The 25,358-nt window shown below is 44.8% G+C and overlaps 2 protein-coding genes across 2 annotated transcripts in view; one reads left to right on the top strand and one right to left on the bottom strand.

Moving 5' to 3' along the window:
* The first annotated feature begins 466 nt into the window (after positions 1 to 466).
* armc8 (armadillo repeat containing 8) lies at positions 467 to 10,922 on the top strand. The gene is made up of 23 exons (XM_079276495.1): positions 467 to 725; positions 2,531 to 2,607; positions 3,440 to 3,511; positions 3,699 to 3,841; positions 3,947 to 4,044; positions 4,146 to 4,238; positions 4,338 to 4,418; positions 4,549 to 4,624; positions 4,697 to 4,787; positions 4,876 to 4,936; positions 5,027 to 5,227; positions 5,747 to 5,842; positions 5,946 to 6,028; positions 6,295 to 6,376; positions 6,455 to 6,541; positions 6,622 to 6,714; positions 7,007 to 7,156; positions 7,917 to 8,012; positions 8,279 to 8,374; positions 8,738 to 8,810; positions 9,222 to 9,257; positions 9,453 to 9,546; positions 9,620 to 10,922. The coding sequence occupies exons 1-23, from the start codon at positions 681 to 683 to the stop codon at positions 9,651 to 9,653; spliced, it is 2,058 nt and encodes a 685-aa protein (XP_079132621.1). The 5' UTR covers positions 467 to 680; the 3' UTR covers positions 9,654 to 10,922.
* Positions 10,923 to 13,246: 2,324 nt separating this feature from the next.
* The window catches only part of kcnh3 (potassium voltage-gated channel, subfamily H (eag-related), member 3), a gene marked incomplete at its 3' end in the record, with an annotated part of 87,397 nt that continues 75,285 nt past the window's right edge, over positions 13,247 to 25,358 (bottom strand). The window contains exons 9-15 of the mRNA XM_079277311.1: positions 23,851 to 24,050; positions 22,973 to 23,222; positions 19,080 to 19,294; positions 15,429 to 15,685; positions 14,982 to 15,082; positions 14,824 to 14,876; positions 13,247 to 14,203 (exon numbers count right to left, since the gene is read on the bottom strand). Coding sequence (XP_079133437.1) covers positions 13,247 to 14,203; positions 14,824 to 14,876; positions 14,982 to 15,082; positions 15,429 to 15,685; positions 19,080 to 19,294; positions 22,973 to 23,222; positions 23,851 to 24,050 — 2,033 coding nt within the window. The remainder of the gene's footprint in view (positions 14,204 to 14,823; positions 14,877 to 14,981; positions 15,083 to 15,428; positions 15,686 to 19,079; positions 19,295 to 22,972; positions 23,223 to 23,850; positions 24,051 to 25,358) is intronic.

The raw sequence follows: 25,358 nt of genomic DNA, 5'->3' as shown, positions 1-25,358 counted from the left end.
TCGGTGCATACTGCCACCTACTGTACCGGAGTGTTTCAGACTAAAAGTTGCATCACTGTTCTAAAGGATACAAATGATAATAATAATAATAATAATAATAATAATAATAATAATAATAATAATAATAATAATAATAATAATAAAGAAAAGAAAAAAAACGAAATCCTACCGTCTAATCCCAGCGCAATACGTCACCAATTTGCGAAAAACTACTTTCGATATTTGGCAGCAGATTCGACACAAAAAAGTGGAATACCTTTTCGACACTTAATGTTTATTATGCAGACAATTAAATTTGTATATATTATACAGTCTGTATTTATTGTTTATTTTTTGTATCCATCACATAATTCGCATGGGTGAAGTTATTTTAACGAATCTAACTCAATGAGATATCACCTACGTCACAGCCATAAACAACATTTACTTCATTGACAAATCCACTGTCTGACAGATAGCTCGCCAAGTTAGCGGTGTTGTTGTGTTTGTTTTTTTGTTGCATAGCGGCTGCTTTGGTGTTTTGCAACTTGAGCCCACAAGAGGAAAATATAGTTATCTGTTTTTTATTTGTCTGTAGTTACTTTTTTTTTTTTTTTTTAAAGCCGCTCACAGCTGCTCTGGGGGGGCGGAGTGGCTGCAAAGTGCTGCGCCGATTGGGGCGCTCGATCGGGGGAAGAGAGATGGCGTGCTTGTTGGAGGCCCCTCTACGCATTAGTGTGCTGTCTGTGAGTGTCACTCCCATCATTTCAAATAGCGTTGTTTTAAATTCACAATTTATCATTTGATCAGCCTTGGGAATAAGCTAAGAGCTAAACTAGAAGGGGTCTATGGCTTCTGTTAGCCTGCAAAGCTAAGTTCAGGGCTTTGCAAACATGTAGCACTGTAGCGGTTCTGCCTATGTAGCTGCAACAGTTTCTTATCCTGACCTCGCCCGCGGGGACGGGGACGGTCTGAACGCGGGATAGGGATGCACGCGACTATGTGTCCGGCCGCCCCGTCGGTGTGTGAAGGAACACAAATCGAACGAACGCAGTAATACCTGTCAAGTGTCGCTCGGAATGAGTTAGCAGCTAAGCTAACTGCTAAGAGTGAGAGTGCTGTCAACGCTGTCCCAAAGACATTTTAAATAATTATAAATCCACATTGGAGCATAAGTTGCAGGACTTAGACTGTCTTTATTCCAACCGTCCGATATTATTCTCCGGTACCTATTGCAGCTTGCTAATTATAATAGCAAACTTAACGTTAAGCTAATCACTAGCATACGGTTAAGCTAACGTTAGCTAAGCTAACGAAATTCACTGATTGCCTACTTCTTAAATGTGTTTTCTACTGGGTAAAATAAGCTTTGTCAGCAGCCGAAAGTCTAGCAATTAACTAATATTATTATATCATAAATTATACTTGCAGGTGACAATGACCTGCAGGTGTAACTTAGCTGAAGTTAACATAAAATAAGTAGTTTAAACGAGCAGACTGATAATAGTGAAACGCCCCCAGGGAAGGTAACGTTACATGCAGCAACGAGACTCTACAGGGTTACTTTTGCAAAATGTCAGGGGCCAGGTAATATCCAAACAGTAGTCTAATAATATTAACCTATATAATGAATAAACATTGGAATGCCCATAGCTCTTTGAACGTGTTCATTTTCAAATTTACTTATTGATTGAACTTATTAGATTGACATTAGGCCTCTGTGACATATATGATATTTTACTGCATTTAATAGCTGCAACTGCGTTTTAGGTGTTACATTTTAAAAAGTTTATACCACATTAAACAGCTGGAACCTCTTCTATCATGCAGTCACTCAAATATTGGGTTTGGGGGATCCCCCCTGGCTTTATTTTTTATAAACAAGCTCTTTTACTCTATTTTGATGTGCATTTATGCAGAAAGGCATATGTTTACTAAGTAAAAGAGTCAAAATATTTAGTGAATAGTTGGCGGGCCAATGATTGTGAGTTTTATAAGGTACATATTCTGCTGAACACCTTATCAGCAGCATGCAGTCACCAAAAGCATTTAGCAGCAGCAGCGTGTTGCTGGCTGGGTGAGGTTTGCGCTCCTGGTTTCATGTGGAATGTTCTGGTTAAAGCTGTCAATGATATATACACAGTTGTACTGGTGTCACGTGGAGCCACTGGGTGCCCTATATAATAACTTTTAAAGGGCCATGCTGCTGTCTGTGTGTGACTGTGGGTCGATCAATGCTTTTATTTTAGTTAAATTATCTAAAATCAAAGACTTAAACTTGTGTTTGATTATTGTTGCTTTAAAAAAAAAAAAAGATTACGCAGACATATAGTGTGACAGGCTTTTTCTCTCAGCCTTTCAACTTTGTTGTTAAATTGATCTAAAAATGTATGAAAGGCCGTTAAGTACGTTCAAAATCTGTACTGTTTGTGTGTGTGTGAGAGAGACGGCAAGATTCAACCGGATTACCTTTCTAGTAAAGTAGCCCTAGCTTGAAAATGTGTCTGTAAATTGTGTCACTGATGTTGCTGTTATATTTGTGCTCATGCAGGAAGTCACTGCCACTAGTCGCCATTATGTTGACCGACTGTTTGACCCCAACCCACAGAAAGTGCTGCAGGGAGTCATGTAAGTCCAGCAGTGTGTGTGTGTGTGTGTGTGTGTGTGTGTGTGTTTCAGCACAGCCTTTGGCTTTAGCTGATATTTCTTTCCTGTGCTAAAATGCATTGATTGAGTGAGCATGACCTCCATGTTTACATGCCCAGGCTTTCCTCTGACAATCTATTTGAAAATGCATCTCTGTCATCAGTGTGACTTCATCTCTCCCTCCCTCTCTCGCTCTCGATCGTTATTTTTAACTTCTGAAGGGACTAGCTCTGGTTACGGCTCGTAGCGCTCCGCTAGCCGAGCACCTGACTGACTTGACTGCCTGCTGCAGCTGTACTTTTCCATTAGCCTCACTCACCTGCTATATGATATCATCTGGGGGTGGCAGGAGAGCAGAGGAAACTGCTGCATGGAAAACCAAAAAAAAAAGAGTGCATGCAAATGACCCGGCTCATTCATTGTCCTGCAACAATATGTGGCACATCTGCTGGAAACCGTCACTGTTCCAATTTGGAAATGTGTGCCTGGCTGACCTCTGTCTGCATACTTATTTCATGACATCTGCTCATCTGCAGACTGCCTCACAATCTCTCAAAACTACAGTATGAATTATTTTTAGGTTCACCTTTATTCCCTGACCACACATCTTGTTCCCTTGTAGCTAAATGTACACATGGACACAATACATCTTCCCAATACATAAATTGGGACGAAATATGCTGCATGTTGCGGGCCGTCATCTAAAGCGTTGTCAACTCTTAAACTTTCGTTGTTGAGAGCAAATTTGTCTCAGTTACCTCAAATAGATCGCCAAGAGTGATCCTCATCTGTGTGTTTATGTCCGACTTCACAGTGACATGAAGAACGCCGTCATAGGAAACAACAAGCAGAAGGCCAATCTGATTGTCCTGGGAGCTGTGCCGAGGTACGTCTCTGCACACCTTTCCACTTCCTGTCCTTCCTACTTTATCTTTCTTCCTACTTTCACCACATTCAATTACTCTCAAGACATGGACACGACATTGGTGGTACATGCTTTTGTACATCAAAATGCATCGGAACTGCAGAGTGTAAGAGTTCAACTATTTGCATATTGGGGTGTTTGGCTGCAGGTTACTTTACCTGCTCGGGCAGAGCTCGTCCAGTCCGGAGCTACGGACCGAGTGTGCCGTGGTGCTGGGCAGCCTAGCCATGGGCACCGAGAACAACATCAAGTCCCTGGTGGACTGTCACATCATCCCTGCCCTTCTTCAAGGTTGGGACACACACACACACACACACGTACATGCAAATACTGACTGCAGAGGACAACATCTTTGGTGAGACAGGGACTTATTCAACTCCTGTTTTTTGCTCACAGGTCTTCTGTGTCCAGACCTGATCTTCATCGAAGCTTGCCTTCGATGTCTCAGAACGGTCTTCATCAGTCCAGTCACTCCTGTGCAGCTGCTCTATACTGTAGGTTGTCTTGCACACTGATATGATCAGCCCAGTGTTCCTCTAATTGTAAGGCTCGTTCTAACTTTTTCCATCTTATTTGGTGATGTGTGTTTTTTTAGGACCCCACTGTGATTCCTCATCTAATGTCTCTACTGAGCCGCTCACAGAAGACCCAGGAGTACATCACACAGATCTTCTCCCACTGTTGTAAGGTATTTGTTGGTATTCGTTCACACGCAAAACACAGCGGAGTCCGTCACGCTCGTAGACAGACCAAGATTCACTGCTGACTGGACCTTTGTTGTCTCCAGACCCCAGAGCACCAGACGGTTCTTTTCAACCACGGCGCCATCCAGAACATTGCCCCTCTACTTATCTCACCCTCTTATAAGGTATACGGCCGTCTCTCTGCGAGTGTGTGTGTGTGTGTACACATAGTATATACCTAACTGCACGATACAACCTTTCACACACAGTTAACGGTGTGTATCATTGTCTCCCTCCGACCTCGTGCCTCTCCAGGTCCGGATGCAGGCGTTAAAGTGTTTCTCAGTCCTTGCCTATGAGAACACTCAGGTCTCCATGACACTGGTGAATGGTGAGTCTCTCCTTCTCCCCGTATGAGCTTCACTTTTCAACCCCAGCTTATCGACGTTGTTTGTTGCCACAGTGCTGGTGGATGGTGAGCTGCTCTCTCAGGTATTTGTCAGAATGATGCAAAGGGATCAACCCATTGAAATGCAGCTAACGGCAGCCAAATGGTGAGTGACGTGAATCTGCTCCAATCGATATGAATATGACTACATTCCCCCTCTACTTTGAGTGTGACCTCCTCTCCTTCTGTCCCAGTCTAACGTACATGTGTCGGGCGGGTGCCATCAGGACAGACGACAGCTGCATAGTCCTAAAGGTCAGGTTTTTATTCTACAACTGCAGCTCTATTCATTACAATAAACGGGCGCACTTCTTTATTAAATGTGACTTCCTGTTTCCCACCCAGACCCTGCCGTGCCTCGTGCGGATGTGCAGTAAAGAGCATTTGCTCGAGGAGAGGGTGGAGGGTGCGGAGACGCTGGCCTACCTGATGGAGCCCGACGTGGAGCTGCAGAGGATCGCAAGCACCACCGACCACCTGGTGGCCATGCTGGCCGACTACTTCAAATACCCCAGCTCTGTGTCTGCCATCACGGACATCAAGCGGGTGGGTCAGTGGGCCTGAGCTAAGTGCTAATGTCAGCATGCTAACACGCTCACAAGGACAATACTGCTGATGTTCAGCAGGTATAATGTTTGGCATGTTAGCATGCTGCCATTGGCTGATTAGCACTTAACACAAAGTATTCAGCTTAGGTCGGTGGGAGTGTCATTAGCGTCGCAGGTATTCAGTCTGGACCAAAGTGTTTGACTGACCAACCTTTAGATACCCAGAGCCATCCAGCTTGTATGGCTAAAAATGATAATCGCAATTATTTTTCTTAATAAGAGTAATCGATTGTTTAGCTCCGACGTCCAGACTTGGACCAGTGTAGTTATGCTCATCAGCTGTGAACCTGAGTGTGTCTGAATGTAGTCATTTGCACTGTTTGCTTCCCAGAAACGAATCGGTGAGTCTAATTGTGAATGCGGAGACTTAAAAGTTGTTCGACATTTATCAACCGGATTCTTTTTTTAATAAAAAAAAAATGTGCCACTTGTTGACTTTGTGCTCCTTCTTCTGCAGCTGGATCATGACCTGAAGCATGCGCACGAGCTGAGACAAGCCGCTTTCAAACTGTACGCCTCACTCGGCTCCAACGACGAGGACATCCGCAAAAAGGTGACCTTTTGCCTCGGCTGTATATAGTTGTTCGCATATATAAATGTGCACGGTTCTATTTATTTATATTTCTAGTCTATCCTCTCCTCTGTCCTGTCTTCAGATCACAGAGACGGAGAACATGATGGACCGGATAGTCAGTGGCCTATCAGAATCCAGCATTAAAGTCCGTTTGGCGGCTGTCAGGTACGATCTGCCCTCGCCTCTTAAACTCCCTCTTATCCCTGCGTCTTTTTCTTTTTTTTATGCTTATTTAGGAACAAAATGTGTTTAACATTTTAATGAAAGGGATATTGAAATGCTGTCACTATAATTCAGGTTTTGATGAGACTTTTACGACGACATCAATAGCGGAAGATTTATAAAACCAAAGAGGTGAAACTTGTGCAAAATGCCATTTACCTGTGACTAACCTCTCCGCTGTGTTTGTGCGTTCATGTTTGTTCCACCAGGTGTCTTCACAGTCTGTCGCGGTCGGTGCAGCAGCTGAGGACGAGCTTCCACGACCATGCAGTGTGGAAACCCCTCATGAAGGTCAGTGGGCACGTTTTGTAGGGGAACTATACTTGTGTGCTATATAAACACACTCTGACTGACGTGTGTTGTGTGTAGCTGTTGCAGAACGCCCCGGATGAAGTCCTGGTCATGGCCTCCTCTACACTATGCAATCTACTGCTGGAGTTCTCACCCAGCAAAGAGGTCCGCACACTCGCTCGCATGTAAAGAGGACAGATTGTGTTACTTTAATACTGAGACCAATTGTTTCTGCTGATCTGCAGCCCATCCTGGAGTCGGGCGTGATTGAATTACTATGCAGTCTGACCCAGAGTGACAGTCCTGCACTGAGGGTCAATGGGATCTGGGCTCTGATGGTAAGAAGAGCATTTGTTTTATACTTGTTGGCTTCTTACAACAATCAAATCTGTGCTTTTTAGGACTGGATGTAAAGAAAGATCTATTTTCCTCTTTTTGTCTTTGCACTGAAAAACATCAGAGTTGTGTTTAAAGTGTTTTATATCTATCTATATCTATCTCTATCTCTATATATCTATATCACTTTAAATATGTTTCAGTGAGTTAAAAATATAATAAAGCGGCTGCATTTGATTCATTTTACATTTGCGCACCGTGCCGCCAGATCATTCTTTGCGTTTGTGTGTTAAGAACATGGCGTTCCAGGCCGATCAGAAGGTGAAGGTGGAGATCGTTCGGGGTTTGGGTACAGAACAGTTGTTCCGCCTGCTATCAGACCCCGACACCAATGTGCTGATGAAGACCCTCGGTTTGCTGCGCAATCTGCTGTCAACACGCCCAGTGAGAGAGAGACACACGCACACACACGATTAGAAACTTAAATTCCTTGTGTCGATAGTGTTTGGACATTGAGCAGAGTTGAATTTCAGGAATGTTGGTGTGTTCCAAACATATTGTTTATTCCAGTACCTGTACTACCACACCGGTTATTATGCCAGAAACAGATTCAGTACGTCCCGATACACAGTATGCCAAAAATACCAGGATGTCAAACTGCATCCCGTCACATTTAGCAGCACACAAGCCGCCATACTGACTTTGCAATTCTGACCCACAATCCTCTGCACATCAGATATAAGAGCAAGATGGTTGAGAAGTTCAAGGGTCAATGTTTGTCTCAATTGAATGCATACTGCATGCAACAGTACATGCTTTGTGAGGGCAGCTGCAGTGTGCACTAAAAGTAGTGATTGTGATAAAGTTCTCTATGATTTGCTAAACTTAATTTCAGAAGCATTTTTCCACCCTGGTGACAGTCTTTTAACATCATTAGTGACAGTGATCTACTCCACAGGACGTAGTCCGAACCCGCCTCATGCTAAATATTCTAGTGTGCAAGCGAGAAATGGCTGCAGGAGCAAAGTTGCGCCCTTTTTAGTAGACTTCCCTGAATGTTCCATACTGTCTGACCTACTCTGTAAATATTAATACACATGCATGTAATGTGCTGAATTGGCACAGACTCTTCAGAGATGTTAAATACAGCATGCATACTGATTCTTTCTTCCTGCTTTGCTCTCTTGCACCCTTCGACTGGCAGCACATCGACCAGATCACGAGCTCTCATGGGAAGCAGATCATGCAGGCGGTGACCCTCATCCTGGAAGCGGAGCACAGTATAGAGGTGAAGGAGCAGGTGAGCCTAGCTTCATGCTTACAGATGGTTTTCATACACAATTCATGTTTAAAAAAAAAAAAAAAAAAAAAAAGCCACATTTGAACATTCTGCAAGTGTGAGTCTTTCCTCCGTTAGACATGTCAAGTGGTGTTTGTGGAGCTGGAAGCACTTTGGAGAGAATCTGTCCACAATTTAGAGTTTGTTTCTGAATCACAAAGAACAAAATGTTCAGAAAGCAGCACTGATGTAATATTCCTTTTTTCTTTTTTTTTTATATCCGTCAGACGCTGTGCATCCTAGCCAACATCGCCGACGGCAACACAGCCAAGGAACTCATCATGACCAATGATGACATGCTCCAGAAAATCAAATACTACATGGTACTACAAGCCCACTACTGTGGCTCACCCTTGTGATCAGATCAGAAGGGTTTGGTGTTGTTGCAGCATGCGTTTCCTACCGCTTCCCCTTCACTCTTGAGATGTTGTGAGGGGTGTGTCGTACCAACCGAAGACTACGTTAGTGACGCTCACGCCTACAGTCTGTGGGTTACACTCGCTGTCCTTTTGATTCTTCACAGTTCATTTTGTTTTTACGCCCTCTGGCGTTTCGGACAGAAATGCGACAAACGACGTATAGAGTACAAACTGCTATACTATATATATGCTTTAGACGTCTTAATGACCTGTGCTTTTGTTTTTCCCCTCCCTTGTACATTTTTCTGACTTCTGCTGTTCCTGCAGGGACATTCGAATGTGAAACTGCAGCTCGCTGCCACCTTCTGCGTCTCAAATCTAATCTGGAACGAGGAGGACGGTAAGAGACGCACCAAACCAGTGGAAGGAGCCACAAAGAAAGGGGGTCAGAGGGATGTGAGGAAAGTGTTTCGTCTTTTCTGGTGAAATGTTGTTCACGTTACAGCAGAAAAACAAGAGTTTTGTGTCGCAAGTTCTGCTTTGCTTCGGGCAGTATTTACCACTCCAGGCCTCTCGAGTGGCGCTGCACTGAATGAAGCCACCTTAGCTACAATGCTAATGTTGCTAGCAGTATATCACCACGTTTCAGAGATTCAAACGCTGTTTAACTAACCGGGTTGCTGCTTGCTGCATGCTTATTTTTCACCAAACAATATCTGTCCTGTCTGGTCTCGGCATGAGGCCGATTTGTTATTGTACAGTTCTGGAGATTCAGAAACGCAAGTAATTCGTTTTTCGTCCCATCTTTCAGTTCACGCAGTGGTCAACAGCGATTGTGCCCACAAAGGTCAGCACAGCTCAGGTCAAAGTTACACAACTTTCAACTTCTTTTAGATGCAATCTGAAGTCTGTTGTCTGCAACACACTTAGATGATGGTGCACTAAAATGCTTAAAGAAATGACAAAGCCATTTATGCCTTTTGTTTTGGAAAAGGAATTTTAGATGTCACTTAATGAATTCATATGAATGAATTTCTCTCAGGTTCTCAGGAGCGGCAGGATAAGCTGAGGGAGATGGGCTTCGTGGATATCCTGCACAAACTCACCCAGGCCTCTGACCCCAACCTCTGCGACAGGTGGGCCACAATAACAAATCACAGAACACACATTCTCAACAGACACCAGCCTGATTCTGTTTCTCTCTGGCAGGGCGAAGACGGCGATGCAGCAGTACCTAGCGTGACTACCGAGGGGAGGAATTCCAGCCTAACTAACAGTCGCGGGGAGGACACCTGCCATTGGTTCTTTTGTTTGTTTGGTTTAACCTCGAGGCTTGTTTTGTTGCACAGACACTTCTTTTTGGACCTGTGGCTGGCCTCCCTTCACCCCCCCCACCCACCTAATAACACCACAACAGTTCAGCTCACTCCGAACCTCATCATGGAGACCGTGGTTGTTGGGACATCCACGGTTAGGAGGGGTTCCCGTGTTTTCATCAATGAAGTGATTTTTCCTTTCCTTTTGGGGCTTTGTGGTTTTTGTTTTTTTTGGTCCTTGTTGGAGTGCTGCAGCCTGAAACCAGCACCACCGTGGTGCGTCTGGACTCCCCATAGTGGAGATTCTGGTCTCAGAAAGGCGGACTATGAGGTTTGACGCGAGAGCTGGGCGGTTGGACACCGAAGCTCCCCAGTTTCATTTTATTTTTAATTAATATTACGACTAATCATGTTTCCTTCAGGCGTCGCAAGCAAGGACACATTTGGAGAAAAGGCAGACCGCCTGTTTTAAAATTTTGGTTGTTTTCTTCCCCTTTTTTTGTGGATACATACCTCGTAAATATATAAATATATATAAATATAAACAAATATATTTTTGGATTTTTATTTTCCCCCGACCCTCTGTTCGTTTTCATTCATTCTCTCGGAACCAGGATTGTTGGCGCAGTCTGATTGGAGTATGTGACATGGTCTCTAGAGGTGAATAAGGAAAAGAAATGTATTCCCCCTGAATTTTATTTTCTCTCCTCTGTCGTGGTTCTGCGTGCATCGTCGCCTGTCACTTCTGTCCAGCATCCTTATAATCCCAATGGGAAACGTAGTTCCAGAGTGCTAACTCTGACCTGCCCAGTTACTAATTAACAGGCATGAGTGTACACGACACCAGAGATAAGAGGATGCATGTATCCTCACATGTCTGTTGCCGTTTCTGCAGCCCCCCCACCCCCACTGTGTGTTTGTCAAAAGGGATAAAGGAAAAGCTCCTGGGTTTCTATCCGATGTGTTTTGAGAGGCGAGCGAGGACAGAGTAGATGTAAGGAATAAAGGAAGAACTGCTTGACACTGGCCCCTGGAGGGTGAGGCACTAAGTGCATCCACAGCAGCAGAATCAAGTGCTGGGTTTCTTCCCTCCGTCGTATCATTTCCTCTCCCATCACGATCGATCTAGAGTGTTGTTCCCCGACATTTCAAACCCCACTGAAACTGATAGAATGAATGTTTCCATTGAAAATATATGCAGACCTGAAGAAGGATTTCTTCTGTGTTGCGTCTTATTTCTCCTCACAGGGCACTCGTAGCGAGACATGTTTGAGGTTCACCTTTAGAAACAAACGGAGGACTGTGGGGTTGCTTTGTGGGTTTAGTTCTGAGCTTTAACATCTGCAACAAGGATTATTCCTCTCATCCACACTGTTGACAAAGATCAGATACAGTAGTTGAGGAATTTTACAGGTTTTCTTTTCACTTTCCCAGATTCAGAAACTAATGGATGCCTCAGGACAGACATTTTTAAATGTATGTGGTGTGTGAAGTTACAGCAAACAGCAATATTAAGCTATCTTGGTTAAATTGCTGTGTCTGAGATCAAACAACATAATTATGATCTTAAAGACATCCAGGAGTTGAGCAAAAAAAACAACCTGGTATTAAGAATGCACAAATACAGTGAACCTCCCATTTAGTTTGTATTGCAGCGAATAGTTACTCAGCCCCAGTTTTAGGCACCAAGGGAAACCCTTTTAACCAAACTAACCTTTGTGCTGTAGATATTTCCAAAAAATCTGGATACAAATATTTGTAGTTTGCTGAAGGACCCGTTGGCTTGTGGTTCCAGAGAGTAACGCAGGATGCTGAGGTCTTAGAAAACAACACTTCTTTATTGTCGTACAGTATGTAATCCTGGTAAGAGTTTTTTTATGTAACGGCAGTCTTTAATAACACATCTGAAACCCAACAGCCTCCTCCAGGGTGGCGGTTTGTCAACTCCCATCAGGACTCCGCCCTCCACAGCTCAAAAGCAGGCACATTCCTCATGCAAAAAAAGCTGCAACATGCATTTAAAACCCTTTTGTGTAACCAAGACCCCCCCCCCCCCCCCCCCCCCCCCAAAAAACACAGGATCAGAACTTCAGACATCAATGGGAGTTCTTTGTGTTCCTCCCCGGCCCCGTTACAGAAAATAGAAACCAGAAATCTGACTGTCTATGTTACAAGTATCATGTGGTGCACAAAGCACCTCACAGACACAAAAGTAAATGCAGAGAAGTCCTGAGACCTCTGTAGCAATGCAGCCTGGGTAGTGTAGTTTTAGGGTTAGGCTGTTGGCAAACGGGTTGGAGATGATGCAAAATGTGTGTGTGTGTGTGCGCTACATAACAATTGGGAAGGTGACACTCTAGTGCGTCCAGTTAGATGACGTCCTCATTGCTTTCGTCAAAAAATAAATACAAATAAATAAATTCACAGCCTGAAAAAATAAATTACATTTTAGGGTAGAGGTGCAAGTGTTCTCTGTACGTGACGCTGATGGCTTTCAATGTGAATTTTGATCCATATGGTGCCCGTGATTAACAGGTGAAGGACTTTAGGGAACTCTTGTCTTTGTGTGGAGAAGGCACGGATGGCTGGATGGCTAAAGCTCAGGAGTGATGCGGGAGTTTGCGGAACAATCTGGTTGTAAACAGTCACGATGGTTATATATATATATATATATATATATATATATATATATATATATATATATGGGTGCTGTTCATGATATTTGTGTCCCCCCCACACACACTTGTCTTTGGCACACAATGCAACAGCTAGCTCAGACGTTTTAGGTCCACTCTCAAATAGAAGCACTTCTGCTCCTCTACATGCTCATGCATTGGTGGCCTCCAAACTTCTTTTACAGAGAAAGAAAGTTAAAACCAATTCAAACGTCTCTATCTATTTTTTGGGGGGGGACATAATTGGAGGGCGTGTGTATGACTAAGTGTTTTGCTCCACCAGGCCAGAGGAAGATTTTAAAATGTAAAAATAATCCCGTTGATGCAAACTGGTCCTCCATGTGAGGTGACTGAATGAAGAGTGTACATTCCCAGTCCCGGTGAGGCGAGCTCGGACTATCTGACTTGGGTGAAGACATGTTTCCCGCTGAGATATGAGGTTTTTTTTTTTTTGTACCTGCCCTTTGAAGAGGAGACATCCATACTTGGGGTTTTTAAAAAGCAACATGAGGGTTAAATCGGGCTCCAGAGATCAATGGAACCGGTTAAAAAGTTGTGCTCTGGTCCCAGTAGCTGCGGGGGTCGACTGACGCTACTGAAGTGTTGATACTGTAAGACAATTTGTGCTGTTGTAGTTCTGTGGCTGATCGGCGTAGAAAAGGACTCCTTCACACTGATCTGCTGACAGCTGGCATTGTGTCTCAGCCTCTGTCCGTTTCCTGCCTGATGAATCACTTCCTGTGTTGATATGGACCAGCCGACTGTCTTCATCCAGCCGCCCACTTTCCCTGATCTGATCTCCGTTTTTCTGCTACTCTTGTTGTCGTCTCACAGTTTTAACCCGTTCATAACGCTGGCTCCTCTTCATCGATGAAGCTGATGTGCTCCGCGGAGGACCTCCCCTCCTCCACCTGTCGCCCCCACTCGTGCATCTCCAGCTCCTGGGGACGGGTGGCGGGTTGGGCCTCCCCGTGGCGCGGCTGCGAGTTACACCAAGGTGCATTCTGGGTATCTCTCTGCCTTCTCCTCGCACAAACACAGTCCAGAGACATGGGCAGGGAGACGGTGGAGGGATGGAGGGACACGACGGGGGACGTGAGCGGGACGGAAGGGGAAGGTCTCAGCCGACGGTCTCCGGGGGAGGACGTGAGCGACGGGGGAGCTGAGCAGTGGGAGGACGGGGGAGGAGGGGTGTCCTGGGAGGGAGGCGGAGAGAGCAGGCCTCTGCTGGCACGGCTGCCAGGTCGGGAGAGGGAGGGCGAGGAGCAGAGGGACATGGAGAAGGAGAGAGAGGGTGAAGGGGTGTGTGACGCCAGGGGAGGCTGGTCCTGCAGCGAGGGCAAATATATCCCATTGCTGGAGGAGCCGTGGAGGCTCCGGAGGACTCCTTCAGGAAGATCTTCCTCAGGGGAGGGAAGATCAGAGTGGGTGGGGCCCCTGACGTTGGCCCCCGGGGGTTTGGATGGGAGCTGTGGCGACGCCGAAGGAGATGAATTAGGCCTTTTTGGTGAATGAGGAGTCGGGAGAAGGCATCCTGGCAAATCCACACCCTCCGTGTCTCCGCTGTCCAACAGGGAATGGGTGTCTGGTCTCTGGAGGGAACAAGGTGTGGCGGCGGCGGGCGGCAGCACCAGACAGGCGCTCGTAGACAGCTGGCTGGCGCTGCTGGGAGGCGGGGTTAAATTTGGCATCAAGGTCATCAGGATTGGCTGCGGTGTGGTTTGGAGGAGGGGCTTGAGCAGGCGCGTCATTTCCTGCAGCTCCTGACTGAGCGTGGAGACTTGTTTAGAGAGACTGTTCATCTGTTTGAGAGAGAGAGAGACACACACACCGTTAACACACACACTACAAGACCAAATCAACGTCAGTCCATGCGAATGCTGTTTAAAGTTTCTTGTTGTTCAGGTGGATAACGGATAGAAGGCAGGGGTGCTTACAACAATGTCTGACAAAGTTAATCCTTATTTGCGTTAAACCTAATCTGATACACACTCCGCATACGTAATGTCCACAGTCACATCATGAGCTGTGACTGTGGAGAACATGCTGCATGCTCAGATTAAATACTAACATGGAATCACTACAAGAGCTCTGCTGAAGAAGTGTAATCCTTCCAAATCTATTGTTTTGATCATTTAATTTGGAACTGGATTTGCAACAAAGCACACAAAGTGATAAGAGACTGTGCTGCTGATTGGCTGATGGTTGCCATGGTTTTTGAATACCCGATTACTGAGAAGGAGTATTGGAGCTTTGCCCAAGGATGCAAAATTCTTTCTCAGCTTATTGTCTAACTTTGTAACAGATCGACATTTTGACTAGCTTAGGCGGGGCTACCTTGTGATTGACAGGTCACTGCAGTTCATAACCTCTTCAGTGTAAACAAGCATCATCATCATCATCATCATCATGGAGCACTCACCTCCTCTGTCAGTTTGGACACACACTGCTTGATCTCTGAGTGCTCCCGGATCCCTACACACAAGAACATTAGTCCTCCAGAAATAAAACTGTTCTCCTCAGAGCGAGGTGTGTGTGTGTGTGTGTGTGTGTGTGTGTGTGTGAGAGAGAACGTGTTACCTGGGTATGGAGAGGGCGGGGCTACAGGTGACATGCTGGGACTGAACTCAAACTTCTGTGAGGAGGTGGAGTTGCTCTCAGTTTCAATGCCGTCCACGAATCTATGCAGAAGAAAAGGGATTAAAATAAGAGACGGAGGGCAGGAGAGGAATGTAAATCAGAGAGAGCAATAATTACTGCGTGTGTGTCTTCATTCTCACACAAAACAATAAACCCCTCCATCAGCAGATTTTGCTCACAAATCAGTGCACAGCAGACAGGATGTCATTCATCTCTGTGCACACATGGACACTTTCCATGTACACGCATACAAACCACCATGCCCTCCTGCAGCAGCCACGTGATCCGCCAGTATCCTACTGGCTTTTCATGGCAGCCACACACACATGCTGCAGCAGCATCAGCTGCTGCTGCTACTTCTGTTTTGTGTGTGTGTGTGTGTGTTACCTGGGGCTGAGCTCGGACGGCGCACTGCAGAAGCTGACCGCCGGTATCTGCAGGGTGACGGGGCGGCAGTGCTCGGAGGGCGCGCGGAACGGCCTCGGCGGCAGCAGCGGGGAGCGCAGCGGCGAGTTGAGCCCCCTGCTGAGACGCAGCGGGGAGCGATGGGCGCGCGCCGCCGAGTTCTGCTCCTCGTCGACCTCCTCGACCTCGCGGATCGACGGCAGCTTCTTCACCAGGCCGCCGTTGCTCTCCCAGTCCACCTGCGAGTCAAACGGAGAGAGTTCAACCGGGCGGTTGTTGACGGAGGAGACTGTTTGTTTTGAGCACGTGTTGGGGACGCAGTGACGTGGTTGTGCCAGCGGGTGGCAGACAAACAAGAGTTTCCACCAGTGAATGTTTTGATGTACTGTACTCACAACATACTCCCTCTTCCAACAGAGAGCATATATAAGACACAACAAATACAACAGGATATTTCTTCATTTTGAACATTTCTGAGCTCCTTTTCTTTCACCATTTTCCTTGTGTGAGTAGTTTTAGTGTAGAGGTGCTATCAGACAGATGCTATTCCTGGGTGTATGAGTGAATATTTGTTTCACTTTGCTGCTGGTTTATTAACAGGAAAGATCAAAGTGCTGGTGTACTGTTTACTTCATGCTTTTAGACACGATGTGTAGAAAGACTCGTCTTCACTCTTTTATTGTTCTTTTATTGCATTTCATGAGCTACTATTGAGGATTTGGCAATGTGGGGGATTAAATGACTCCTACACACTTTATTCTATATTAAACATTATGATCCTTGCAGTGTGAAAGAGATACAAATCTATTACAAAAGTATATTAAAAACATACCTTAATACATATAATAAAATAAAGAAGTTAAAATAATCAGAAAATAACTTTTTTTTGGCGGCTTGTCAAAAAATATCTTTGTGGGGGGGATTTAAGACTTCTCACCTCAAGATATCTAAAATGCTTCGAGCAGTATAAAACGTTTAGGACATTTATTAACCTTAAGTCCCACCAACTCACTCATACATAAACATCCAGCCACAAAAACAGGTACAAGTCTGCTCTTGGTTTCTCTGTATCTTGAGCGCTTGAGACTATTTAATGCTGAACTTTGACTTCTTCTCGTTCAATCACAGACAGAAAGTGCTGTTTTGTTCAGATAGTCTTTTCTGGAAGTTTCAGCGACCCAGCATCAACACTGGAGACGGCCTAAATTATTCAATTCATAAGCAGGGACATCGCTGATGGGGAACAGGGACGGATTTAACTGCCGGGGGAGTGTGTGTGTGTGTGTGTGTGTGTGTGTGTGTGTGTGTGTGTGTGTGTGTGTGTGTGTGTGTGTGTGTGTGTGTGTGTGTGTGTGTGTGTGTGTGTGTGCTCGGAGCAAAGTGATGAGGAAAAAGTCAGAAGCAGCAGTCTGTATTAAATGTAGCATGACAGGCTTCTTTTTGCAGTCTGGGGAAGACGGAGGCAAAACAACATTTGCTCACAACTAAATGAGAACTAATTGGAATTGGACTCGTTACCATTCGCTCCTCCATCTCTCTCTCTCTCTGACATTTCCTCGTCTCACACGATCCCTCGAGGGAGACGGGAAACGTTTTGAACGCCGGTCAAACATCAGCGTGTGTGCCCACTTTGATCTCTTTTATTTCACTCCCCGTATGTCAATAGACACAAAAGGCAAAACAGATTGCAGCACCAGAAAGTAAATCATGAAATAATAATTATGATGAATATGAATAATAAAAGATGAAGCAAAAAACACGAGGTACAGACAGGTGAAATGAAAACCAGGCAAGTTTGAAAAGTGATTAAAGCTAATAAAGTGTATGCTGTAAGGTCCGACCTTACCAACACGCTCAAAACAATTTCACTGCATCCACTTTAAGAAACAGCAGCTTTAGGGATTACAGTATAAATTGCCAATCTCCTCCACCGGCTTCACAATAATAACATAACTTGTGCCCTAGAATGACTGGTGCAGTGAGTAATGAATGTATTTCACATCTCATCATGCAGACAAGCCAACGCCCCGCCACTTTCCCTTTCCTCCCCTGATCTCTCCCTCTCTGAGCCTCACTCTTTAATTAAGTCTCTCCTCTCCCTCCATCCCTGCCTGCTCAGCATACTCTCTCCTTCTTCTTCCTCCTCCCCCAGTGCCCTCCTCTCTCTCCCCCCGTGCCACCGTAATGTATTTTTAGCTCTCTTGTTCTAATTTTAGCTCCCAGCTCTGGAGGAAAACCAAGGAGCGCTCTGCGATGCGGGGGCGTGATAAGTGTGCACTCGCCTCGTGTTGGCGAGTGTGTGTGTGTGTGCTGAAGTTTGCATTTCGCATCATGTCTGCGTGATCGAGTCATGCAGAAGTCTGAGAGCAGGGCCTGCATGTGAGAGTGGATGTATGTAAACTGTGTGAAGATACAACTGTCACTTCTGCCCAAAACGTCTGCCTTCTTTCTTGCTCAGTAAAACCTTTCCACATCCGGTACCCCGAATTCAATTCAGACTTTCCCCCTTCCTGTTTATCATCTTATTCTTTTTGATCAAGTCGACGCTGGGCAACACGTCTCTTCTTCATTGCTATGACAAATCTATTTCATCCTTTTGGGACTGCCTCCTCAAGTCTCTGTCTGCTTGGAAAGGAGGTGCTGTACATCTGCAGTCTTTTCTCACACACATGTGCAAACACACTCTCCTGGGCTGCTGGTACCAGAAAGGTTCTGCATTCATAACCAGTATGGACATCTGCAGCCCAAAACCAGAGACATGGGCAGCAGCCTGTGGCATCTGGAATCATGCATCCCCTTGATACTACGGACACATGCTGATATGTGCACGCATTTGCACCACGCAAATACTCTGCAGTGACCATTCTGTGCACGGGAGAATCACACGTGTCTGCAGTGGAAAAGGAGGAACTGAGGAAGAGCAGAACAGAGTCTTCCCTCCCTCCCCTCCCTTTCGTCTCTCCTCCGCCTTTCTCTTCTCCTCGGCTGGCTGCGCTATTTATATCGAGCGGGATCCAATCTTAGCAGCAGCTGCGGGGGACACAGCTATTCAGGGACGCCCGTGCTTCCTCCCTGCACTATTTTTAGTGACAGGACAGCTTCAAACAGCAGCACTGAGCTATTCTTGTCCCTGTGTTTTGCTCCCTCTGCTGCTGCTGCACCCGCCAGAGGCGCAGGCTGTGCGTGTGTGTCTGTAAAATAGCAGTAGATATGCAAAAAGCACCTGCAGACCTTTCTCCGACTCTTTACTGCAACATTTTTGATGACACGGTCCCCACCTTTAGCCACATTGGCCTCTAAATACCAAACTGCAGCAGGTTCTGATAAAGTGACAGACTACTCGCTTTCCTTCCCCGGTACCCAATATTAGATGACGTTGGGTTGATATGGACATGACCCTACATGTATATAATTTGTAGAATGCATTCTTATTCCCAGTTTCTGACACAAAGTTTGAGCAAATCCAACAATACTGCTATTCACTGGCAATCCCGTGGCCACAAGGAGGCAGTCTGATCAGTTCAAATGAATAAAAACGACTTTATTTGTCTTTAAGGAGCAATTTGAGACAGCGATTGCAAACATAAAAACACAAGTCTTAAATCTGTGATATTGCTCTCTGTGCGTACTCACATCTGCCCCGTTGCCCTCTCGCAGATTGTACGTGAGGTCGTGCTGAATCTCGCTGATGAACTTCTGGGCGTACTCGGGGTAGAGCCGGAGGACCTCGCGGAGGCCCTTGAGGCTGATGTACTGCAGGTCGCAGTAGGTCAGGGCCTTGACATTGGCGTTGGTCTTGATCACCTGCTCTTTCGTCAGGGAGTCCGAGCCAATCAGATCCCCTTTACCTGCGCATGCAGAAGGACACACGGACACGAGTCTTTGAAGTGGTAAATCAGAGGGAGAGTAATTTCAGTAGCTGGCTCCGCCTGAGGGAATCAGAGAAGTAAATTAAACACACGGACTCTCTGAGCTGTAGATCATCAGAGACCGAAGATCAAAGGGATGGACCTGGAAAGTCATTTCAACAAAGATGGGAGGGATAAGGTGTTGCACCCTCGTTTCTGGATCCCTGTGCTTCTACATAATTTGGCACAATGGGCTCTTTACATGCTCCGCTTGTCTCTATCTTTTTCACATCACTCACACCACAGCTTGGCTCCAATTGTCTTTTGTTTTTGCACAAGATGATGGGTGGCGATGGAGCCCCGGGCGACAGCAAGCGTCAGCGAGATAATCACAGCAGAATGTTAAACTGAGCAGGAGGTGAATGCTTGAAAGTGGCATTTAAGAGTGCGTCATTGTCTGGTCTTCTTCAATGTGTCTGAGTATACGTGAAAGCTTGTGAAAGGAAGCTCTTGTAGACAGAGCAGGGCCCTCCAACCATAGACGTTTTGGGACCGAACAGTTCTGGGGAGTCCCTGAGAGGAACTGCAGAGTTTACTACAAGCTCTCTTTTGTTTTTTGTGCTATAAGAATATATTACCAACTTTGATACACGCCACAAACATAGGAACACAAGCCAATGAGCCACCATAAAAGTACATGTTGCCAGTTTGAAAGGGATTCTTTGGCTCAGTAGTCTTTGTGCTACTGGGTTAGCCTTTGTGCTAACACTACTGTGTTAGCCTCTGTGCTAACATTACTTGATTAGCCTTTTTGCTACTGGGTTAGCCTTTGTGCTAACACTACTGTGTTAGCCTCTGTGCTAACATTACTTGATTAGCCTTTTTGCTACTGGGTTAGCCTTTGTGCTAATGGTTTAGCTTGCTGTAGAGTGGCTCTCACTTGTTCTTTAGCTCAGTGGGTATGTGATCATCAATGACTTAACGTTCACTTCTGGACTCACTGTTGGTCCATTTGTCGGTGTTTTACACTGTTTTCTGTTGTTGTCACAAGCTATTTTTTAAATGGCGTTTGCTCGTGCTGCATTGGCTGATGTGTATGACCAATCATCGTACACTTCCACTTAATATTAAACGATTCAAATGAATGAATAATCAAGACTGACAAGCTGAGCACAACCAAACGAGCAGTCATGCCTTTTAAACCTAAAAGCAACAGGAAGAAAAATATGTGTACGTGTGCGTCATAATTAGCGTGCACTAGGCCCATCATGATAGAGTGCACTGCGGCCTGTCGTAACTATCTTAAGCCACTGTCACACACCGTTAATTCAATTCTACGTAATACATCCCATCATACGTTACACTGATTTGGCGTGATGGCCAAAGTGAAGGTCAATTTATGGCCAAATTTACAGGCTGAAAATAAGACCCAACAGGTGCCTGCAAAATGCCTTCGTCCGTGACTCTAATTGACTGAACGCGTGGTTGCACTTTCACACTCGGGGATCTGTTTTGGTCAGACTGGCCGATCGTTGGAAATGAACCGTGTATCATGAGTACAGCATAATTCCTGGAAGAACGCTGCCGATGCAGGTTGTTGGTAAAGGTCATGATGGGCTGTACCAACAGCTTCCTGGGCTCTGCAGGGCGTTGCTCGATCCACACTTCAACCATTAATAATCAAGGTGCTTTAATAATGCAAAATCTATTCATTATTAATACCAGCACAGCCCAGCATTCCGTCTATAGATGTGTGTATGTGTGTCATGAGCAAGATCAAATATCGGCCGGGGGCTTGGCATTTGAAGATAAATCCACTTCATCTCACACACACAGGTCGACACACAGGCGCACAGATACAGCCTTTTGAGAAACTGACTTTTAAGACTTATACATCCGTCGTCGCCGCACATATACATCCTCCCCCTTTCTCCCTCATCTCTCCATCTATCACTTTGTCCATTACACTTTCACACAAACACACCTCGGGAAAGCTCGCCCAGTTTGCTGGATTAGTGTTCAAAGGCTTTGAAGCACATCCAGGGGAAATTAGATTTCAGCCTGCGAGACAGCCAGCCAACGAAAGAAATGACTCTAAGCTGTCGTCACAGGTGCGACATTGTGTCTGACCAATCAAATTCCAATTTGCAAGATTCCTTTCAGTACCAGTTGTCTAACTTTTACTGCTGAATGCTGGTTGATTCTGATCTGTTTGTGTTATTTAAATGTGTTATGTGTCTGCAAACATAATTAACTCACAAAAAACATCCGAAGCGACACAGGGATCGGCTTCTGGTGATACCAGAGCCATTAAGAGAGAAGGAGTGTTAGGTAACACTCTTTAGCCGCATTGTTATGACTTAAACAGTAAGAAAAATTCCGAGCACAAGGTTTACCTCCTGGGACATTTTTGAAATGCCCTCAGTTGACTTGAGGTGTGAAGTGGTCCTTCTGCTAGGATCTATTTTTCTCCAAATTAAATAAGACTTTTTAATGATTTTCTCCAAAACCCCTTTTATTTATATATATATATATAGTAAAAGTTATATATATATATATATATATATATATATATATATATATATATATATATATATATATATATATGTGCCATATATCACTGTGGAAACTATAGCAGTGTTGGCATTGTGCAGAATGTAAATGATGCCTGAGGAGCCAATGTGCTTCAGCCTCATGTGGTTCTCATGTATTCATACTATCTGCACAAACACAAGACAGCCTCATTCATTCATTCATTCATTCATTCATCTCCTTCTAAACATCTATACTCTGCCATATGTGAGGTGTGATAGCCTCCTACATCCTACATCTCTATTCATGCTGGATTGGAGGATTATTGTGTATCACTCACAGGCTCAACACTGCGGGGAAGCCTCGACTTTGTGTGTGTGTGTGTCAAGTCTGGTGATAACTCTTTAAAGCAGCAGAACACAAACAACAGCTCTTTATCAGCCCTCCCTCAGCCATGCCTCCCCTGTCGTTTGAGTGATGTACGCCCATAAGCCTTCATCGGTCCTTCCTCCTTCTTTCCTTCGACTCCCTCATCAACCTAATTTCCACAAAAATCCGGATCAAGTTGCTCTTCGGGTCTGATTGGATGAAATCAAACTCATCCCTGTGGAATGATCATAATAATGAAATCACTGAACTGAGAGGTGATCTCTCAGCCCGTACTTCATTAGTATTTGATATCAAAGACGCGTATTTGCCATCTCACATCCTCTCATTAAGTCTCATTTTGACAGGTAATCGTCTACCAAAGCTACGGTGGTACCGTGTAGATTTCATCCAATTTTGTAGCTTAAATTCATTCATTCAGTCATTTTACAATCCAACAATCAGCTAAAGCCATGTCATTACCAGCTGTTTTGTTCCGGTCTCTTCATTCATTAGAAAATTATTGCGGTAATTTGAGGAAAGATATCGGGAAATAGATCAAATATTAAAAGCAAGACAGAAGCAAGTATGTTGTTGAAGTCATTTCAGATCTTTTTATGGCTCAGAAATTAAATACAATCTTACCAAACAGCTGCTTGTGTCCCTCTTTTATCTTTTATTTTTATGGGTGCACTGAACACTGTAAACATGCCAAAGGGAAAATTTGCCCTTTTGTGGATCCACATGACCGTGAACGCTTCTCATCTTCCTGTGACTTACCCAGTATGGCCAGCACGGTGTTGTCTTTCAGGACCTCCATGGACCCCGAGCAGACGAAGTAGATGGCCTGCAGGGCGTCTCCCTGCCGGATGAGAAACTCGCCCGGAGCGCAGAAGGAGGTCTTGATGATGAGGGAGAGGGAGCGCAGGCAGCCCCGGCTGGCCGACTCGAAGAGGGGCAGCTGGAGCAGCTCCTTGTTCAGGTGCATGGCGATGTCGGCCCTCAGCTCGTCTGGGAAGTCCTTCAGTAGCTGTCAAGCAAGAGCCGGTTCACATTAACAGATGCTCTGAGACTCTAATGAATGAATTATTATAAATTATTAGTGCTTATTTTGGCCACACAGAAACTGTAAATAAACAAAAATACAAATGCTCTCCAGTACGACAGACTTCAGCCACCAGCAGAGCTACGAGTGCGAGAATAGACAACGAAACCGAGAAAAAGAGTGTGTCGACTAAAATATTGACCATAATCCAGTAAACTTTGATTTGTAAGTGTTCATTTTAAAGTACAGAGCGAGAGAGATAGAGAAACAGTACTGTTTACCTGAAAACAGTAAGATCTGCAATCATATACTGTGCATTTTTGTTGTTTTATCTTATATATTCTATATTCTGATATTTAATTTGTCCTACTCTGTTATTCTATTGTGCATTTTTTAATACTTAATATTTTTGGTTACTCTGCTAATTGGTGTGTCTTGCTGCTGTAACATACAAATTTCCCCCTGGGGCCAAATAAAGTACATTCTATCTATCTATCTATCTATCTGTCTATCTATCTATCTATCTATCTATCTATCTATCTATCTATCTATCTATCTACACTCATGCAGCTCTGCGTTACATGAGGAGAATGTACGCCTGCTCTCTCCTCACCTCACTGACGTCTATGCCGTTGTTGACCGACCAGGTGGTCTGGAAACACTCCAGCATGCGCTGCTCCAAGGCCTTGGGCAGCCGATGGACCCGGATGAAGTCCTTCAGGTCCTTGGTGCGGGTGTGGTAGAGCGAGCGGCGCGAGTACATCCTCTGGATGATGGCCGTCACGTTACCAAACACCACTGCATGCATCAGCGCTGGAGAAGAGAAAAAGGTTGCACCAAACACCATAAAAACAACTAAATTATCATTTTAAAAAACAGCTCTAATCCCAGTATGTGAAATGACTCTTGGTTGTTGTATTAATATTTAACAAACGGGTCGACTTTGAATGTAAACACATCTAACCAGCAGTCATCTTATAACGTACCTTTCGGACTGAACCGCAGAGCAGTTTCTCTCCCTAAATTGAATTATTGTCCAAGTAGAAAAGCTGCTGAAACAGCGCTCAGACCACAGGACACTTACACAGCCCACTGACACCCTGACTAATGACATCATTTTGGGATGGCTGCTCCCCGCAGGCAGAGTGACCCGCCTCACATCCAGCAAAACTCTGGAGTTAGGACGTATAAATGTCTTTCAGTTGGAGCCGAGAGGCTCACAGAACAGAACAATTGAGAGAGGTTAATGAAGCCAGAGTCTCCTATCTTTACTCTTTCTCTCTCGGTGTGTTTTACTCGCATCTCTGTGGATGCAAGGTTATTAAAAATCAATGCAACACAAAACACACCCACTCCAAAAACCCCAAATTGAATTGAAGGATGAGGATAGCTTTTATTACCGTCTACGGATCCCATAAAACGACCAAACCAACAACCAAGCTCATCTTTTCTCCCTGAAGATGTGTCTTCACTTTTTGTTGACTGCACTTGTTATTTTTTGGGGTTTTAGGGTTTTGTAAAAAAAAAAATGCTAAGAAAAAGTGCTTTGATGTTTGGACCATCCTTTACAAAAGGAGAAAGGAGGTAACGCCGTCCCACAATCCCTTGCGGCAGCAACATTTAACGCGACGCACCTTTCAGCCGTCAATAACAGAACTGTTTAATTGGTCAATCTGGATTAATTGAAAACATCTTTCTTAGGCGGTGAGATTCTGTTTTGGACAGGAATATTTACTTGAATTGTACAGCACTGAGTTTGTAACTGTACGCAATTTGTGTGTTATAAATAAAGTTTCTAAAAAAACAACAACACGTGCAGTTGGATTTTAGCACAGCTGTTGTCTTTTCCTAAGTCCTTGTGAATTCTCGTCCACATCTCTCCCCCGCCTCATGGCGTTTTCCATCGAGGTGGAGGAAAAGTACATTAAGACGTCATGTTTTTGACTATTCCACCACAGCCCTGGTTTTGTTCTGTAATGTTCAGTTTTGCTTTGTCTGCACGAACTATGAATAAAGATAAATTCAAGTTCCTGTGGCCTGCAGTCTCCTGCATTTGGGTCCACCTGCTACACTCTTCATGAAAGAAAAACTGTTTAAAATATACGGTTTCATTTTTAAAAA

The sequence above is a fragment of the Melanostigma gelatinosum genome (genome assembly GCF_949748355.1).
Source record: "Melanostigma gelatinosum genome assembly, chromosome: 10".
NCBI lineage: Eukaryota > Metazoa > Chordata > Actinopteri > Perciformes > Zoarcidae > Melanostigma > Melanostigma gelatinosum.
The sequence above is the reverse complement of the archived record's forward strand: the minus strand, read 5'-3'. Positions and strand labels throughout refer to the sequence as shown.